Source organism: Caretta caretta, chromosome 2 (assembly GCF_965140235.1).
Source record: "Caretta caretta isolate rCarCar2 chromosome 2, rCarCar1.hap1, whole genome shotgun sequence".
NCBI classification, from domain to species: domain Eukaryota; kingdom Metazoa; phylum Chordata; order Testudines; family Cheloniidae; genus Caretta; species Caretta caretta.
The window spans coordinates 194666806-194686205 of record NC_134207.1 but is presented as its reverse complement, the minus strand read 5'-3'; the positions used below and the strand labels follow the sequence as shown (position 1 = coordinate 194686205).

The 19400-nt window shown below is 44.1% G+C and overlaps 1 protein-coding gene across 1 annotated transcript in view; it reads right to left on the bottom strand.

The window, feature by feature from the left end:
- Positions 1-19400, bottom strand: part of TRIM71 (tripartite motif containing 71) — a 94534-nt gene continuing 75134 nt past the window's right edge. The window contains exons 3-4 of the mRNA XM_048838663.2: positions 4862-4996; positions 1-1795 (exon numbers count right to left, since the gene is read on the bottom strand). Coding sequence (XP_048694620.2) covers positions 344-1795; positions 4862-4996 — 1587 coding nt within the window. The 3' untranslated portion in view covers positions 1-343. The remainder of the gene's footprint in view (positions 1796-4861; positions 4997-19400) is intronic.

Below are 19400 nucleotides of genomic sequence, written 5' to 3'. Positions count from 1 at the left end.
CCCCCATTAAAAAAAATTAGAGTGCGCCTTTTTGGCTTAGTCTACAGAATTCATCATGCACCCACCTCATGTGTTCAGCAACACATGTTGGTGCATGATGCCCCATGTGGGGAAGAGGTAAAACTTACTGCGGGGGGGTGGGGGTGGGGGAGAAGAGAGGAGAACAAAAGATAATGAGGTAGATAGAATTTATAACTTCACAGGATCACTCCCTGCAGAAAGGATAAGTACATTCATCTGTAAAAAATTAAAGATGAGGTAGGTTTGAATTAACGTTGTATTTTTTCGTTCTCTTAAAAAGAATTTCCCTGAGACAGTTTCTTCCTAATTCAGATAGCACAGATTAGAAGATAAGAATTCGATTGTTTCCGAAGTCAACCACAACAATCATGCCATCAGGGGTGACAGCTATACCTGAAGGTCGGTCCATCTGACCAAAGCCACTTCCCTGAGTGCCAAATTTGCATAAAAAACTACCATTTGACTCAAATATCTGCACTCGGTGGTTCCTGGAATCAGCCACAATGATGCGCCCCTCTTGATCCACAGCCACGCCTTGTGGGCGCAGGAACTGGCCGTTGCTGGTGCCTTCTGACCCAAGGAAGCGTGCCGACTGGCAATCTGGATGGATGACCAGGAGGCGATGGTTGTTGAAATCGGTCACTACCAGATGGCCTTCATGATTGAAAGTCACACCCCTTGGAGAATCAAAGTGCTTCCAGAGTGCCCCTTCGAAGCCATATTTATTCAGAAACACACCATCAGGTCCAAACAGTTGAATCCTATGGTTCCTCGTGTCAGAGACCAGGATTTTGCCCTCGGTGTTGACTGCCACGTCCCACGGGTAATTGAATTGCCCATTCTTGGTTCCCTTTTCCCCGAATTTCAGAATGAACTGCCCATCAAATGTAAAGATCTGGATGCGATGATTATCCTTGTCAGCCACAACAATCCTACGCGAGCTATCACAGGCAACACCAGCAGGGCGATCGAACTGACCAGGCCTGGAACCCAAGGTGCCAAATTTGTGGTGAAACGTGCCACAGGGCTTAAACACCTGAATGCGGTTATTACTGCGATCAGCAACCATGATGTACCCTTCTTTGTCTACACAAACTCCCCAGGGGCGACACAGCTTGCCATCGTTGTCTCCCTCGCTGCCAAATGAAAGCCCTGGTAGTCCAATGCCAATGTAACTGCGCCCAGATTTTACCATGACTTTGAACGGACTGTTCTCTATGTGCTGGTTGCACATCATGACAGAGACTAGATGCTCTCCCTCAAGCTGTGGTCTGTAACTGACCAGGTAGGTTCCATTCTGCTGATCATTGACATCTGCACCGAACAAGTTTCCATCAGGGCCCATCACCACTGCAGAGATCATATCGCCCCCTGAAAGGCGTGGTTCACCATCATGGTCGTAGCCTATCACTGTGAAGGAGGCCGCTTTGCCCTGTAGTGCACGTTTGAGACCTTCCCCAGTGGCTTTGGTCAGAGGAGCAAAAGCCCCACTGCTGACAAACCCCATTGATTTAATGGCCATATACAGAGCCTGGTCAGGAGGAGTGAACATGACTCTGTCATCCTCCTGTGGCTGTAGAAGGCCTCTCACATTCTTCAGCTCCTGCACTTGAGCCAACATGCGATCCCGAGCCAGGAGAATATCCATGCTACGACCCTCCTCTAGGACCTGCTGAACTGCACTAATAGTGTTGTCCAGTTTATTTAGATTCTGACGCAACTTTTCAACTTGCAGGTAAAGGGACTTGGCTTTGACTTGACGAATCTTTTCCACCTTAAAAACAAGCAAAACAAACCCATTACATTTATATTAAAAGACAGCTAATAGTTCAGAAATATTTTTCTAGTGTTGCTTTCCTACCAGTAGTGCAAGTAGGGTAGCCCTCTCCAGTACGCAGTATCGGCAAGAGATTTTTAGGGGGTACCCGAAAGACTTGGGGCTGTGGTCTGCTCCTTAAAGGAGCAGAACATGGCTAGGGAGGGCATTCATTCTTTATATGGTTTTAACAGCACAATGCATATGCTAACAAACTTAAACAAAGCCTATGCATATGCTAACAAACTTAAACAAAGGCTTTGTTTAAGTTTGTTAGCATATGCATTGTGCTGTTAAGTTGGTCGAGCCCTTAAGAAGGGAGCGGTGGGGGGAAGGAAGGTATTTAAACAGTGTTTTTGATTCTGTTTCTCCCCATTGGTCTGAATTATCCATGACATTCATACTCCATCACATCAAGTCCAAACCATTAGAAGAATGCCTCTGCTTGCACTGACCAGAGGATGTTTGGATTCTGATGTCAGCCCAGTTATGCAGCCTGACAGGTATCAGGTGTTGTCCCTAGTGTATATAGAATTCTTCTTTGCAGCCAAACTAGTCTGACAGACTCCTGAAACTCTTACTATTTGCATGTCCATAGACCACTTTTGTGGTAAGAGGTTCAGGAGTCTGTTCTATTCCTATAAAGGAAGTTGAATCTCCCACTAAAATGCAATGTTTGGGTACAATACCATGACACAGTTTAGTTTATCTGTCCAGAGACACTTTTCATGCATGTTCTGCCAGGCTGATTTTGATTGCCCCTCCTGTGTCATGCTGAAGAAAATAATACATGGCACACACAATTCTATGCCTCTTTTCCATCAAACCCAGATCGTGAAGCATCTTTGCTTTCCTAGTGCCTGGGGGAGAGCAATACTTAGATAAAGGCAAGCTGGCAGAAGCTTAGTTTGGACATAAGGGAAGAACTGATAGTGTGTTAAGGGAAAGTGGGGTGATTGTCTTTCCTATCCTTCTTTCATTTAAGAAGTTTTCAATTTGGGGTGCTGCTGGATCCTCAATGACACCTGGAAGTACAGGTGGCACCAGGGGCCCAAAGCATCGTTTTACAACTGCATCTGTTAAACAGATGCAGTTGTAAAATTTTAGACAGGTAAGGGGGGTATTGGAGGGGACAGGAAGAGCGTGGGGGCCCCGGGCTGGGAGGAGTCACGTGGAGGGTCACGTGGGGAGGTCACGTACCCTTCCTTGTGTCCCCTCCCATGAGTGCAAGAAATGATTTTTACTTGCACCACTGTTTCCTACATAAAATTGGAGCGTAGTTGCCACAGGGATGTTAAGAGATCATGAATGGAAGGGGAAGTGGTCTGCAGGACAAACGCTCTGTGAAGATGTGGTCCATGTGAGGAAAATAATTAGGGGAAATGTGGATGCACATTGCAAACTGAACCTGCTGAGAATCACTGGCCCCTCCTCTGACAAATATAGCCTTAATTAAAAGCAACACACACTTCTGCCATGACATTTTGCTGCATTAGTTTGCTACTTAAAAGAAAGGTCATTATTAACAACTAAAAATAGTCTTCTTTCTTTGCAATTGTCTCATCTTCCAGTCACAGGGAGCACTAAGTGTCTGGCATAATAGGATTTATAGGCAGAGTGACAATTTTTTTTCAGTTTATATACATGTTTTTCTTCAGTACTTTAGAAATCCATTCAAGATGTTAATGGCAAGAGACACATGCCTTGTAAAGTTAATGAAATGTGTAATCACTTCATTGTTGCAGAGTGTACTCCACCATCAGTAATGCAGCCAAGCAAACATTCAGAAATTTCAGCCAGTGTGTCCATACGGTCAATGTACATAGCGTTTGAAGACTGCAGTTATATGTTTAACAGATGAAGGAAGAAGTTCTGCAATGGTGAAGTGTGGACATGTGTTATTACACTTACAAGACATGCAGTTTCTACCAAGTGTGTTTTCAACATGGACATTTTAAAAAGATGCTCATCCCTTCCTTAGAACAGCTCCCTAAGGCCTAATATTCAAAAGTGACTAGAAAATCACTAATTGCTTCTGAAAAGTTAGGCCTAAAATGCTACTTACATTAATAATAATAAATAATTAAAGTCTTTAATTTTATCACCCTGGAGGCTTGAACTGAGAAGAAATGCAGGCAGGAGGCGCATATTTTAAAGCCTGGAGTTTCCATATAGTCCAGTACCTGCATTGGGGGCGGGAGAAACGACTCACACTGATCAAAACTCCCAAAAAAGAACCCCAATTCTACTCCTAAAACTATAAAAAGACTATAAAAACAATAAACCACTCTAAAACTAGCTGTGTACAATTGTACATTGTTAAGTGCGTCACACACAAGAGGACACTAATAGTTCCGGGCCAGACCATGCAGCGGCGAGAAAGAACTGGAAATGCGGTTGGTCTGCCCCACCCTTGGATGAAACCATGAGGCAAGACAAGGGATCAGCACGGACCAACAGACCCTACTAATTTCAAAATCTCCAGCTGCAGATGCACTGTGCACATGTGTTAATCCTCCATGGAATAGAATAGGGACCATCACTCGAAGAAGTAGTCAGAATTCGTCTGTTTAATAACTGAACAAGCCCTGTTCCCTGTGCTGCTGCAGGGCCATGCAGAAATCAGACAGAAACCAAATTTCACAATTTCTCTGCGAACCAGAAATCCTGTATTTTGGCCAGCTCTGTTTGCAGATCCAGCAAGAATCAGGGCTACTGCATTTCCTATCCATTCCTCTGTGACCGTACATTTTTGTTCTTAAAAGTACACATTTCGAATCCCATGGATATATATTTATTATGAGCCACATTCTACCGTTCTCATTCAGGTTGAAAATACCTTAATCCTCAAATTGATTTTAAAATGGGACTACCTGTATTGTAAATACCACTCAAAATACAACTCAACACAAGGGTATCATAATATGGCCCTATTCTAATTTAAAGACAGATCAGATTTCCATCTTAAAGGTTAATTGTTAGTAACTAGAACAGCTAACTATACCTATATAAAAAGCTTTTTACCTTCCACAGCAGCTCACACTCCCGTTCTTCCAGGGCCTTCTTATGTCGAGATGTCATAGCTTTGACTTCAGACTGCACCACCTTTGCTTTCATCTCAACCTGCTCCGCCACAGCTTGCGCCTGTTCAATACTCAGCTGGAGAATAAACAGGACACGCATATTGCTTAGTCAAACCAATTTAAGTTGCATTAGGTGATGGGTCTTACATTTAACCCAATGCCTCCAGCACTAGAACAGAAATAGGTCAACTGTGCTCTCATAATGCTATTGTAGGACAAAGTTCAAGGCAGCTGTTTTCATGTAGTTTTCCCGAGTGCATGTCAGTTTCACATATTAGATGCTGGAATTTATACAAAATTCACTACATAGGACCAAATTCTTCCCCAGCATAGCCTGTGAAACCCCACTGATACCACTGCAGTTGCACAGGATTCAAGTTAATGTACAATTTGGTCCAGCATGCACATGTTGATTAAGTCCAATATAAAACCTACATCCTTTAGACATGTGTGTTGAGAATCCAAAATGACCTTCTGATCCCCAAGTATTTTAGACTAACAATGCATTTGCTACAGGATACAAATCTAGTCTTCTAGTAAGACTTCTGTTTTCCACTAATGCAGAGGTCTCCAAAGTTGGAGCATGCCCCCACAGAAGGGCAATAAGGAACATCTGGGGGGGAGTGAATGCAGTGGGCCAGGCCCAGTCTCCACAAGCGTGGGGAGGGAATGCTACCCAGCCCCTCCCCACCCCCAGCTGTCCCTGGCTCCCGGCCCCACCCCCAGCCTCAGCTCCATTCCTGGCCCAGAGCAGAGGCTGGGAGCGGAGCCGCACTTTGCCGCAGGCCAGCCACTGGCCCCCACCGCAGCCCAGCTGTGGCTTTGCTCCCAACCCCAACCTCAGCCCCTGGCCCCAGACCCATCCATAGCTATGGCCCCAGCCTCAGCCCCCTTACACTTGTCTGTGTTTCTTCCCCCTGCCCCCCCACTCCCAAGCCACAACCCTGCTCCCAGTCCTGGGCTGGGTGGGGGCTTGGACAGGGATAAGGGGAGCTGTGACCCTCAGAAGTTGGGAACTACTGTACTAATGTATGCCATTTCTATGCAAGTCAATTGTATGTAGACAGCAATACTTTTTATATATGGCTTAGTAAAATAAATCAACTTGGAGAAAGGAGTGGCTGCACATGAAAATAAAATTAAGTCTATTGACACTTTAAAACTGGAGAGACATGAGCAAGTGTTTGATAGAGACTGAAACTTCAAGTCCTCTAGACACAAGTGTAGTCAACTTTCCTGTTTTATATTTAATAAAGTGAAACTATCAGCAATTTCAGAAGCATGGAAGTTGCAATACACTAGGGTTGTATGGCTAGGACCTCATGTTTTGACAGCTGAGGCTAATAATCCTCAGAAATGCAATCTTGAGAAACAGAATAGAGAAAAAGTGTTGTAAGTAGCTGTCTATCTAGTAGGGGCTTCAAACTAAGTAGAGTGTCTTGTGGTAATGGTCATTGGATGGGCTGGTAGGGAAGTTGTTAATAGAATCTTATGACATCTGGATCAAATCTGACTTGGGTTAGGAACTTTTAAGAACATCACTTTCGATAAAAGACTGTCATGCTAGAACTCTATAATCTGATTATAAATGTGGGTAAGGAACATCTACATTTAAGACAAGGGGAGCAATATTCCTGACTGGTAGAAGATCTCCTTGATAAGAGCAGAGAGGAAGTTACTTTTAAAAGGAAACTGCAAAAAAATGGGATATTAAAGTTCCAGGCACCTAAATTCGGCCTCTCAAAGCTGGATAACTTAGACCAGGGGTCGGCAACCTATGGCACACGTGCCAAAGACGGCACGCAAACTGATTTTTAATGGCATGCTGCTGCGTGCCAGGTCCCAGCTGCTGGCCCTGCTCAGCCCGCTGCCGAACCCAGGCCGGGACCCCGGCAGGCAGCAGTGTGCCATTAAAAATCCTGCCCGCCCCGCCCGCTCTTCTCCGCCCCCCACAGGGGCAGGGTGAAGAAGCTTGGTCCTTCCGGCTGCTGTTGCAGAGCAGGCAAGCTCCCCCCACCTCTTCCCCCAGCATGCTGGGTACCTGCCCCTCCTCCTCTCCCTCCCTGCTGCGGATCAGCTGATGGCCCTTGCGGGGGAGGGGGAAAAGCAGAGCCGCAATGTGCTCACTGCTCTGGGGAGGAGGCGGAGAAGAGGTGGGGACGGGGCGGGAATCAGGGCATATTTCTTCCGGCAGCTCGCAGAAGCTACTGGATCGCACGCCTTGGTCTCATAGGTGACTTTAATTTTCCTGATATCTGCTGGGAGAGCAATACAGCGGTGCATAGACAATCCAGGAAGTTTTTGGAAAGCGTAGGGGACAATTTCCTGGTGCAAGTGCTAGAGGAGCCAACTAGGGGGGGAGCTTTTCTTGACCTGCTGCTCACAAACCGGGAAGAATTAGTGGGGGAAGCAAAAGTGGATGGGAATCTGGGAGGCAGTGACCATGAGTTGGTTGAGTTCAGGATCCTGACACAGGGAAGAAAGGTAAGCAGCAGGATATGGACCCTGGACTTCAGGAAAGCAGACTTCGACTCCCTCAGGGAACGGATGGGTAGGATCCCCTGGGGGACTAACATGAAGGGGAAAGGAGTCCAGGAGAGCTGGCTGTATTTCAAGGAATCCCTGTTGAGATTACAGGGACAAACCATCCTGATGTGTCGAAAGAATAGTAAATATGGCAGGCGACCAGCTTGGCTTAACGGTGAAATCCTAGCGGATCTTAAACATAAAAAAGAAGCTTACAAGAAGTGGAAGGTTGGACATATGACCAGGGAAGAGTATAAAAATATTGCTCGGGCATGTAGGAATGAAATCAGGAGGGCCAAATCGCACCTGCAGCTGCAGCTAGCGAGAGATGTCAAGAGTAACAAGAAGGGTTTCTTCAGGTATGTTGGCAACAAGAAGAAAGCCAAGGAAAGTGTGGGCCCCTTAATGAATGAGGGAGGCAACCTAGTGACAGAGGATGTGGAAAAAGCTAATGTACTCAATGCTTTTTTTGCCTCTGTCTTCACGAACAAGGTCAGCTCCCAGACTGCTGCGCTGGGCATCACAACATGGGGAATAGATGGCCAGCCCTCTGTGGAGAAAGAGGTGATTAGGGACTATTTAGAAAAGCTGGACGTGCACAAGTCCATGGGGCCGGACGAGTTGCATCCGAGAGTGCTAAAGGAATTGGCGGCTGTGATTGCAGAGCCATTGGCCATTATCTTTGAAAACTCGTGGCGAACGGGGGAAGTCCCGGATGACTGGAAAAAGGCTAATGTAATGCCAATCTTTAAAAAAGGGAAGAAGGAGGATCCTGGGAACTACAGGCCAGTCAGCCTCACTTCAGTCCCCGGAAAAATCATGGAGCAGGTCCTCAAAGAATCAATCCTGAAGCACTTACATGAGAGGAAAGTGCTCAGGAACAGTCAGCATGGATTCACCAAGGGAAGGTCATGCCTGACTAATCTAATCGCCTTCTATGATGAGATTACTGGTTCTGTGGATGAAGGGAAAGCAGCGGATGTATTGCTTCTTGACTTTAGCAAAGCTTTTGACACAGTCTCCCACAGTATTCTTGTCAGCAAGTTAAAGAAGTATGGGCTCGATGAATGCACTATAAGGTGGGTAGAAAGTTGGCTAAATTGTCGGGCTCAACGGGTAGTGATCAATGGCTCCATGCCTAGTTGGCAGCCGGTGTCAAGTGGAGTGCCCCAGGGGTCGGTCCTGGGGCCGGTTTTGTTCAATATCTTCATAAATGATCTGGAGGATGGTGTGGATTGCACTCTCAGCAAATTTGTGGACGATACTAAACTGGGAGGAGTGGTAGATATGCTGGAGGGCAGGGATAGGATACAGAGGGACCTAGACAAATTGGAGGATTGGGCCAAAAGAAATCTGATGAGGTTCAATAAGGATAAGTGCAGCGTCCTGCACTTAGGACAGAAGAACCCAATGCACAGCTACAGACTAGGGACCAAATGGCTAGGCAGCAGTTCTGCGGAAAAGGACCTAGGGGTGACAGTGGACGAGAAGCTGGATATGAGTCAGCAGTGTGCCCTTGTTGCCAAGAAGGCCAATGGCATTTTGGGATGTTTAAGTAGGGGCATAGCGAGCAGATCGAGGGACGTGATCGTCCCCCTCTATTTGACATTGGTGAGACCTCATCTGGAGTACTGTGTCCAGTTTTGGGCCCCACACTACAAGAAGGATGTGGATAAACTGGAGAGAGTCCAGCGAAGGGCAACAAAAATGATTACGGGTCTGGAACACATGACTTATGAGGAGAGGCTGAGGGAACTGGGATTGTTTAGTCTGCAGAAGAGAAGAATGAGGGGGGATTTGATAGATGCTTTCAACTACCTGAGAGGTGGTTCCAGAGAGGATGGTTCTAGACTATTCTCAGTGGTAGAAGGGGACAGGACAAGGAGTAATGGTCTCAAGTTGCAATGGGGGAGGTTTAGGTTGGATATTAGGAAAAACTTTTTCACTAGGAGGGTGGTGAAACACTGGAATACGTTACCTAGGGAGGTGGTAGAATCTCCTTCCTTAGAAGTTTTTAAGGTCCTGGCTGGGATGATTTAATTGGGGATTGGTCCTGCTTTCAGCAGGGGGTTGGACTAGATGACCTCCTAAGGTCCCTTCCGACCCTGATATTCTATGATTCTATTCTATGATATCCCTTCCAGCCCCCTGCCGTGAGCCGCTCTGGGTAGGGGGCTGGGAGCACCCCCATGACCCTAGCCCACACACCACAGCCCTCTGCCCTGACCCCTACACCCCCCACACACCCCAGCTTCCTGCCCTGACCCTTACACCCCCCCCACACCCTCCCAGCCCTCTGCTCTGACCCCTGCACCCCCCCACTACCCCAGCCCTGACTCCAGCACCCCCCCACTCCATGCCCTGACTCCAGCACCCTCCTCACATACCCCCCAGCCCCCTGCCCTAACTCCTGCACCCCTCACATACCCAGCCCCCCCCACCCCATGCCCTGACTCTTGCACCCCCCACCCATACCCAGCCCCCCCCCATGCCCTGACTCTTGCACCCCCCACATTCCCACCCCTACCCTGAGCACCAAACGGGAGCTCCTGCACCCCTTGCACCAAATGGAAGCTGCCCAGGTAAGCACTCCACACCCAAACCTCCTGCCCCAACTCTGAGCCCCCTCCTTCATTCTAGCTCCTGGCCAGACCCTACACCCCAGCCTGCTCCTTCACCCCCAGCCCTGTGCTCAGTGCTCTCCCACCCTCAGCTCAGTGCAGAGAGGAAGAGAATGGGCTAGAACCAGGGAGAAGGTAGGTACCCACTCTATGTGGGCAGGGCTGGGATCCCAGACTGGCAGCGGGCTGAGCAGGGCCGACAGCCTGGCTGGCAGGAGATGGCGGACGGAACCCCAGACCGGCAGCGGGCTGAGTAGCAACAGGCTGAGCCCACTGCCTGTCTGGGGTCCCGACTGCTGGCCCCACTCAGCCTGCTGCCGGTCTGGGGTTCTGGCTGCCAGTCCTTTGCCAGCCGGGGTCCCGACCGCAGGCCCTGCTCAGCCCGCTGCCAGCCTAGGTGAACGGAACCCCAGGCTGGCAGCGGGCTGAGCGGGCCGGCGGTGTAAGATCAGCATTTTAATTTAATTTTAAATGAAGCTTCTTAAACATTTTGAAAGCCTTGTTTACTTTACATACGACAATAGTTTAGTTATATAATATATAGACCTACGGAGAGAGACCTTCTAAAAAATGTTAAAATGTATTACTGGCACGCAAAACCTTACATTAAAGTGAATAAATGAAGGCTTGGCACGCCACTTCTGAAAGGTTGCTGACACCTGACTTAGACCAAATTAACAAATAGCCTGTGTTGTAGGAAGAGTGGAGATTCTGTGGCTCAATAGATGAGGTCAAGGAACTGCAGCCTCAGCGAGAATGGAGTGATGAGAAGGATTCTGAGAAAGATGCATGGAGATGGCAGTAACCCATTTTCATTCCTGTAATCACAGTCTGCTGGTCTGTGAGGTCTCCCCCAGAAGCAAGACAGAGCTCCCCTTTAATGAAAGGGCTGGAATATGTGGGTTAGATGAGAAGCAAGTTCTATTTCCTCTTAGGAGTCTGCTTTAGACAGCCTTCCAAATGGCCTCTGAGAACTAAGAACCGGCTCAGTTGTAAGCTGCATTGGCCAACTGAATACAGTTTAGAAGATGATGATTCCAGTTTTACATTTAAACAAACAACAAAACTAAAGAGGATCTGAAAGCAGGTGCTCAGCAGAAGGCGTCCATAACTCTCATGTGAAGCTATGGAGGCAGACCCAGATTAATTCAGTCCTAGTCTGACGTGTTCAAAATGAATTGCTCATCTTCTACCTCACCTGCGATTGGCCAAGTAATCTAAATATTTATCAGCTTCCTCTGCTACAGTGAAAAGGTGAGTGTTTCTTAAATTGATCTGGAGCTCCACCAGCTACAGCAAGAGGTAATCTCATTTTAAAACCTGTCACTTTAATACTGCTAGGAGCCTTGTGGGTTTTTTTTTTTTTATGGTGTATCATTAAGATAAATTTGGCTTTTTGTATTTTCCTCTAATAGGTTACCTTTCCTCAAGATAGTCAAAGAACAAATCCAAGACAAAATGAATCCTCCACATAAACAAGGCTGATTTTGTGGTCTAATTATCCAGTTGAAGTAGAAATCTTTTTAACTCTATCTGAATCAAACTCTCCTAGCTCTCCATAGACAAAATTCTGCTACCCAGTGTGTTGACACTTCCATCTTCTCTAGAAATCACAGTTCAGGCAGCCTCAAAGATCCATTTTTAAATCTGTCTTCTTTTCAGGGTTCAGTTTCTTTCTCAGCTTGGTTTTCAGTAAGTACCTCAGGAATACTCTACTGTTGAGGCCAACACATCTCCTCCTACAGAGAGTCCCAAAATGAAGTTTTATTGAATTGTATTGATCATTTCTAGTTATTTTGGAGTGATCTACCTAGATGATGAAAATGTAGTGCTCAAAGACAAAGACTGCTCTTTCAGGATTTGACATGCCTCAGTTTCTGTTGTCTTTTTATTCCTGTTTTCATAGCCCAAACCTTAAAATACACCACATACAAATAAAACGTGTGCGTGTGTAAAAAGCAGTCACTACAAAACCCCAGCTGACTGTGGAAGGGAGAATAGTCTCAATGAAGGATGGCTGTAGCACTGAAACACTGCCAATCACTGAGCTATTCCTGCCAGCAACCTTTCAACCCTGCCAGCTCTCTGCCACAAACCTACTTGTACAGTAGCAACTATGCAAAGCGTACAGAACTCTAATATTAGAGGAAATGTCGGGCATACTGTATTGTTCATACTTTCAGATTTCAAAGCACGTATTATTACATATACTGCAATAGCTTCTGTTGGGATAGTCTTTATTCTCCACGTACCTGGGAGCTTTTAAGAGGATATATAATTTTTCAGTTTATTATTAATAGGAATAATTACTTAGTACTTACACAGACAACATTTTACATTTTCAAAGCACTTGAGCTATACAAACACCCCGGCATATACAAACATAGTGAGAGGCAAGGTCTGGGCTAAGGAGCCCACTGGGTAATACTGGAATCAAACATTCCATTCCAAGGTGAGACAACGCATCCAGACCTGCTCAACCAGTTCCTACACTCCGTAGCCAGAGTGGAGCTCAGTGGTACTGCCACAAAAAGGGGGAACAGCAAACTGGTATCAGAGGCATTCAAGGACACTTCAGGCTCTATCAGAGAAGTGCATCTTCTGCCTAGACTACATACACTGAGGAAGTGCATTCTGCAATTTAATATGAGACAGTCTACCACTGTGACACTCCAGAGGCCATAGGACTAGGACTTCAGAGATGTCTTGACATTAAAGGGGTGTTATCAGTTACATTCACTGTGATATAAAGGCAAGGGTGCACAGCTGGATGCCGGAAGAAACTAGAAACTGATTGACACTCAAAATAAAAGAGGTGCATTTATTTAAAGACAAAAGGAACGTTAGAGATCTGCTTATGAACTGTGTGTAGTGTACAATTAGGATCATTCAAACACATAGCTCAGAGCACATCTGTTTTCCACTCTTTAGGAGGCAAGATGAATATATGAAGAAAACCGTATCCAATCATTATAAAAAAGCTATAACAAATTATGTTGCATCAAGTTTTTACTGGTCTCCTATCAATATACTAGAAGCTAGAAACTGGGCCAAATGCTGGCATAAATTTTCAGAAACAGTTCCATCTTGATTATTTCCCATCAGACTGGTTTAATTTTTTATATCAGTAGCATAAAAATGACTGACTTTTTAGAACCATTCTTCCCCTATTGTTCCAAGATTTGACAGAAAGATTTGCCATTTAAAATCTACATAAAAGGACTACTTGATAATCCCACTGACAAACTACATGAAAACAATTTGCATCTTTCAAAGACACGGATTTTCTCCAGTCCCTTTTGAATCGTATGTAACACTCAAGAGCCAGATACTCAGCTGTTGTAAATCTGCATAGCTCCACCGAAATTAATGTAGCTATACCAATTTACATAAGCGAAGGATCTGGCTAATGTAAATGTTATCTGTGAATATAAAAAATACATTAAAATAGAGTTAAGGTTGAAAGTATGTATCAGTAACTCAAGAGTAAAATCCTTACAGGGATGTCATAATTAACATCACAAAAAGCATTACAAGACCAGGAAACTTAGAAAGAATCCAAACATGTTAAGGTATAGGTGTCTTAACTGTGCATTTCCAAGTAACTTCAATTCTAGCCTATAATGACACCATGCAAAACAAATGTACAATTATAATTAGTATATTATGGTATTTGCTGGTCTGGATTAAATTCAACTGGTTTCTAAAAAACATATTTGATTTTTCATTTTTGACTCATGAGGTCACAACAGGTGGAGTTAAGTGTTCTAAATGCCTTTACTACAGCGTTTCCAAATTTTAATATGTTTACATTTCTTTTAAATTTATGCCTTGACCCTAACTCTGAATCCTGAATTAGTAATGCTTGTTTTAGGGAGGATTACAACAGCCCCTGTGATGTGTTTATTCCGTGAACTACAGCTATATATCCTTCACCTTAAGTCCATTTAAGTAAGTTTTGTCTGGGAAGCTTCCTTTTGTAAAAGATTTAAAATGTCAGAAATGAACATCAAACAAGAATGCCAAAGAGAATGTTACACGTGGTATTTCTAATGGTTTGGAGATCAGCAGCAGCATCTTTAAGCCTTTTTACTTTAGCTTTAAGGGCTAATTTCACCAGTACACCACGTGGCTGCTTTCTCCCCCTCTGGCGCAGAGCAAAGCAGTCCGCTTCCATCTCCCCATTTCCTTCTGCACATGCCCACCTCACCACAGGCTTTCCTCCTACCCACTCCTCTGAATAGATTTGGTGCAACAAGTAGTTTGAGACGTTTTTAGGATTAATGGACATTTTTTTTTTTGCAATTCTTCATAATGGAAAGTGTCTTCTTCAGCTACTGGTTCCCACTGTTCCCCACACAAGTGAAGCCAACCTGGCTTCAACTAAGATGGTAGCTCCCCTGTGCTGTCAGGAAGCAGCATCTTAGGGCACGTCTTCACTAGCAACGTTAAAGCACTGCAGCGGCAGCAGTTTAACGTGGCTATGCAGAGAGCTCCCAGTGCTAAAAAAACCCACCTCCACAAGGGGAATAGCTACCAGCGTGGCTCCCACTGCTGGTGCACTGTCTACAGTGGCACGTCACAGTGCTGAAACTTGCAGCACTCAGGGGGTGTTTTTTCACACCCCTGAGCGAGAAAGTTGGAGCCCTATAAAGTGCCAGTGTAGAGAAGCCCCTTAGTGAGTGAACTTTGGCACCATCACTATTGGCAACAATGTGAAAGAGGGCACCTTTATGAGATTAAATCTAATTTGCAAGTGGGCTAAACAGATGGGTTAAAATAGCAAAGATGCTATATATAGCAACTAGTGACAAGTTGCGTTTCTGGATTTGTTTTGGCTTTTAATACTTTGTCAAATTAAGGTAAAACTGAAAGCTCCAATTGCTTTGCTGGTATTTGGGATGTTAGTGCTGCTTCCAATGTGTCCCTACTCCAATCCCTATCCAGTGATATTCCCCAAGTAAAAACTGACTACCCAGAGCTGTATCAGTTTGTCTCTGCTCAATATTTACTGGGTTTAACTAAAAACTATTCCTAAAATCCACCTAATTAAGCTGGTTTAAGTTTTCAACATAGACTAGGGCCAGAGACCAGCCAGATGGAAATTTTTATTTGTTTGGGGGAGGGAGGGGAGATTCTTTTGAGTTGAGAGGGGAGCTGAAGGAAGGGGGACTAAAACAAAAACGCAGAGTTTTGATGGAAATAAGGCTAAAAAAGCTAGAAAACTGGCAGACTAGAAATAGTAACAAAGCTCCATTTTTAGAGCAAAAAGCAGACAACTTTGGTTTGCATTTTTTACATATAAACTTTTCCCAGAAACTTTTAGGCATGAGCAATTTCCAGAAACGCCAGCATTAGCAACATTCATTTTTCCTGACACTCTTCCCACCCCAAGTTTTTAATTCAAGGAATTTAGCAAACACAGCGGGACAAAGAAGAATATTAAATACTTGAAGGGATTCAATCAACCTAAATATCATATGTGGTAAACAAACATTTCTACCACTTTTATAAATAAAATCTTAAATCTAAGAGTGATTTGAGTAAATCTGTTTGATCTGACACTATTTATGGTGTTTACAGTTTTACACTTCTTTTAGCTTGGGCAATAAAAAAACCAAACCAGTTTCACTGGCAAAATCAGTGTCAGTTTCAGGATCTCAGCGCATGGGGGATGGTAGTTAAAACAAGCTGTTCAAGTGGATTTATTTGTAAATTGTTGACATGTTTCTATTTGTCCTAGGCTTTATAGGGAGCTCCAGTTTGCCAAAAAGTTATATTTTGGACCAGATACAGGCTGACCTATAATAAAGTTTATCGCTATTGTTTGCAATGCCCTTTTACAGCGCACACACACACAAGTCCATGACATCTTAAAACTTAGAAATAAAGACCCTTTTCTTATACAGTAACTAGCTTAATACTAGTGCAGAACCTGCACAAGGCACGTCCTTGCAAACGAGACAGTTTAAGGAGAAGTGTAGAAACAGTGGTTAAAAAAAAAAAGATACACCCAGCAGGCCTTGAGAATATTGGACTTTTTTGGATATTTACTATGCAGCTTCACTGGTGAGAGCACTAGATCTGACAGGGCACCAGCATATTCACCCCTTTGTCATTTGACAAAGCTCAGAGTAGATCTAGGCAACAATGCTGGTGAACAATGTTGCCTTGCCTACATTAGTACTCAAATCAGTTCAGCAGCAGCAGCGGTGGTGCAGACAATTCTCTATCAAACTATAATTATGTTAAATACAGTTGCTAACTTTTTTCAAAAAAAGAAAAGGAGTACTTGTGGCACCTTAGAGACTAACCAATTTATTTGAGCATGAGCTTTCGTGAGCTACAGCTCACTTCATCGGATGCATACCGTGGAAACTGCAGCAGACTTTATATACACACAGAGAATATGAAACAATACCTCCTCCCCTCATGCTCAAATAAATTGGTTAGTCTCTAAGGTGCCACAAGTACTCCTTTTCTTTTTACGAATACAGACTAACACGGCTGTTACTCTGAAACCTAACTTTTTTCAGTTTGATATGACAATATTGTCCTGATAAATCAGTCTCATTTTATTCCATCAAGGGATTGGCAGCAGCATTTTAGAGTTTTCAGGTTTACAATTTATGTCCCCTGATCTAAGACATCAATTACAGCTAAATAATAAAAAAAAAATAAAAATCCCTTTCTCCCCCAAAACCCCACCAACTAGCGTATTGTTCCACATCTCTCTAACATTAAATTCCTATCAATGGAAGCTAAGCATGGAAAGATTTCGGGTGGCCTTCCAGACTCACTGGTGAGTGGGAGAAGGGGAAGATTGATATGTTTTGCTTTTGGTCTTTCTAGATTCCTTTTAATTTCTTAAGTGTTAGATGGTCAGACTCCACCCCATCTGCTTCCTAGCTGGGTGCTACTTATTACCTTGCCAACAGGCAATCCCCTCAGCAATCCTCTCAATTTATTTCAGTAAGACAAAAAGGCATTGCCCTAATGGCCCTGCCTACCACCAACTCTGAAGTCTTTGATGTTGGATGATAACAGAACCACTTCCTCTGTGTCCTGCTAACAACCCAGACCTGTTACAGTCTTCAGCTTTTAAACAACATACTGTCAAACACCACAGCAAAGGCAACTAAGGGATTGCCCAGGCTAAACAAGGTAGTGTATTCCTAAAATCTCGTTATCCAACTTATTTGAATCAACATGTTTTGAAACCATTGTAGATGGCGTAAATTGTATTTTAACATATTAGTCTGGAGGCCAATGCTATGGCAGGTTAATACCCACCTCAAACATCTATTAAAAATAAAATTTGCCCTGTTGAGATAGGGTTTTACAAACAAGTTCACTAACACATTTTTTTAAAACCCACACCTCTTTTATCCTAGTCTAGACATACCCTGAGATGCATGTCAGCAGGAGCGGCAGACTGAACTAACTCATTTACAACATCCTTTTCAGATTTTAACTGAGTTTCCTCCAGAACCTCAGAGAGAGTTCAAATAAATTTTCCTTTCTGCAAAACTTCCAGTTGGGGTTATCTGCATGCTTTCCAGACATCTCAACATAGGGGGCTCAATATCCTAACTCCTATCCCCACTTGAGCACAGTTTATCTTTTCTTCTCTAAGAAGTTGGAAAATTTTACATAAAGTTCATCAACATGGCAGAAACCTATCACTTCTATCTATCCTTAAGTTCCAATGTCATGGCAACATTCCTTTTAAAGCCTGTAAACACCAATCCTTCAACCAACCAGCGGGATTGCTAAAACAGGAACATGAACTGATCCTCCAAGGATTGAGCACGTCACCTCCACAGCCCTCCCTGTGCTATTTAAATACTAGACAACTTGACTAGTCTCAAAAACCAGTCATTTAAGCAGTTTGTATCAACATTTTAGAAAAGAGACTCAACCAAGCTAGTCTACAAGGTCTGGATGCAGCTTTTTCTGGACCTGTCAACATAGATTTGTTAGAGATGTGGGAAGCATTCCCTATTCCATGTGCGGAACCCATAGCTTCGATTCCCTTATGGGCTAGAAGAAAAAATCTCTCCTCCATAACTGGCTTTCCTGTGTGGCAGCATCACTAACCTTTCAGCTTGACCCTCACCCTCTGAATTTCACGTATACATTTTTTCCCCTCAGTTCTGAATTATTTGTAGGATTCACATTTACAAGATCTTGTAGATCCAACACTTTTAGTGCTTCCCCAGTCCTGAACAGTCATTAACAGCTTCACTCATCATGGAATTAGGTGTCTTCTGCCAGCTGTTTTAAGTGTGGGGAAAAAATTAGAAAGGAATGGTGAGAGAAAGTAAAAGAAGCAGAGAAAGGAATGAGGCAGATTTAGGAGGAGAAAGGTGAATGTGATATAATAATTTTATTAAGATAATGTTGAAATAAGAAACGGTACCGAGTTCAAGCACAGAAGTTTCTGGTTGTCAGGGGATAAGGTACAGATTATCAAGGGGTGCAAAATTCGATTTAGGAGCTGGTGGAGCAAGGATCACATAATAATCTGCAATCTCCCCGACTGGGGGAAAAGTTTAACCGGTCAGAGTACAGACATCGAGATATGGGGTAAGTTATCCACACAACGGCTATGTTCAGTATGCTGGGTATAGGGAGTGAATACGGGGGTGGGGATGAGTCTACCCTCATTTGGTGGGGTTTAATGTTCAGTGGGTTTACGGTTCCAGTTCATACGGTCTAATACACATAACTCTTTGCAGATTGGCACTGCATGTGGCTAATTTCTGCTTTAAAAAAATTAAGAGGCACAGTCTGCTACTCAATCATCCCAACTGGTGCAAATAAAGCATCAACATCAACAGAAGTAAAAAACAATAATCTACTTACTAACAGACAGACCCTTGTGCAGGCCAGCTTGAAGACATTCAACGTTACTGTACTACTGAGGTTCTTTTAGCTACCATACCCTCCCCTTCACTCAAACTTGGGGCACATTAAATATTTCTACATGGTTTCTATGGAACAGATCTGACATCTGTCAACTCTTGCCTCAGAAACAAAGCGGACATCTTAAGCAGGACTGGAAGGAGTTGTGACATACTAGACCCTACATGAGCACAAAGCTTTAGGTGAGCCACCTCTGAGCTCCAGAAATCCCAATGATTTTTTGTGTTCTGGCTCACGTGTCTTTTAGAGGACTACAGTGCACAACCCCCCCAAGAATGAGCCTCCAGAAACTGGGAGAGGAAGAAACAGCCTACAATTTAATATCTATGTTGTAGTAGTACTTCTTGTGCTACTCATAGTATGAGCATAAAAGTGACAGCTGCTGCCCAAGAGCTTAATTATCAT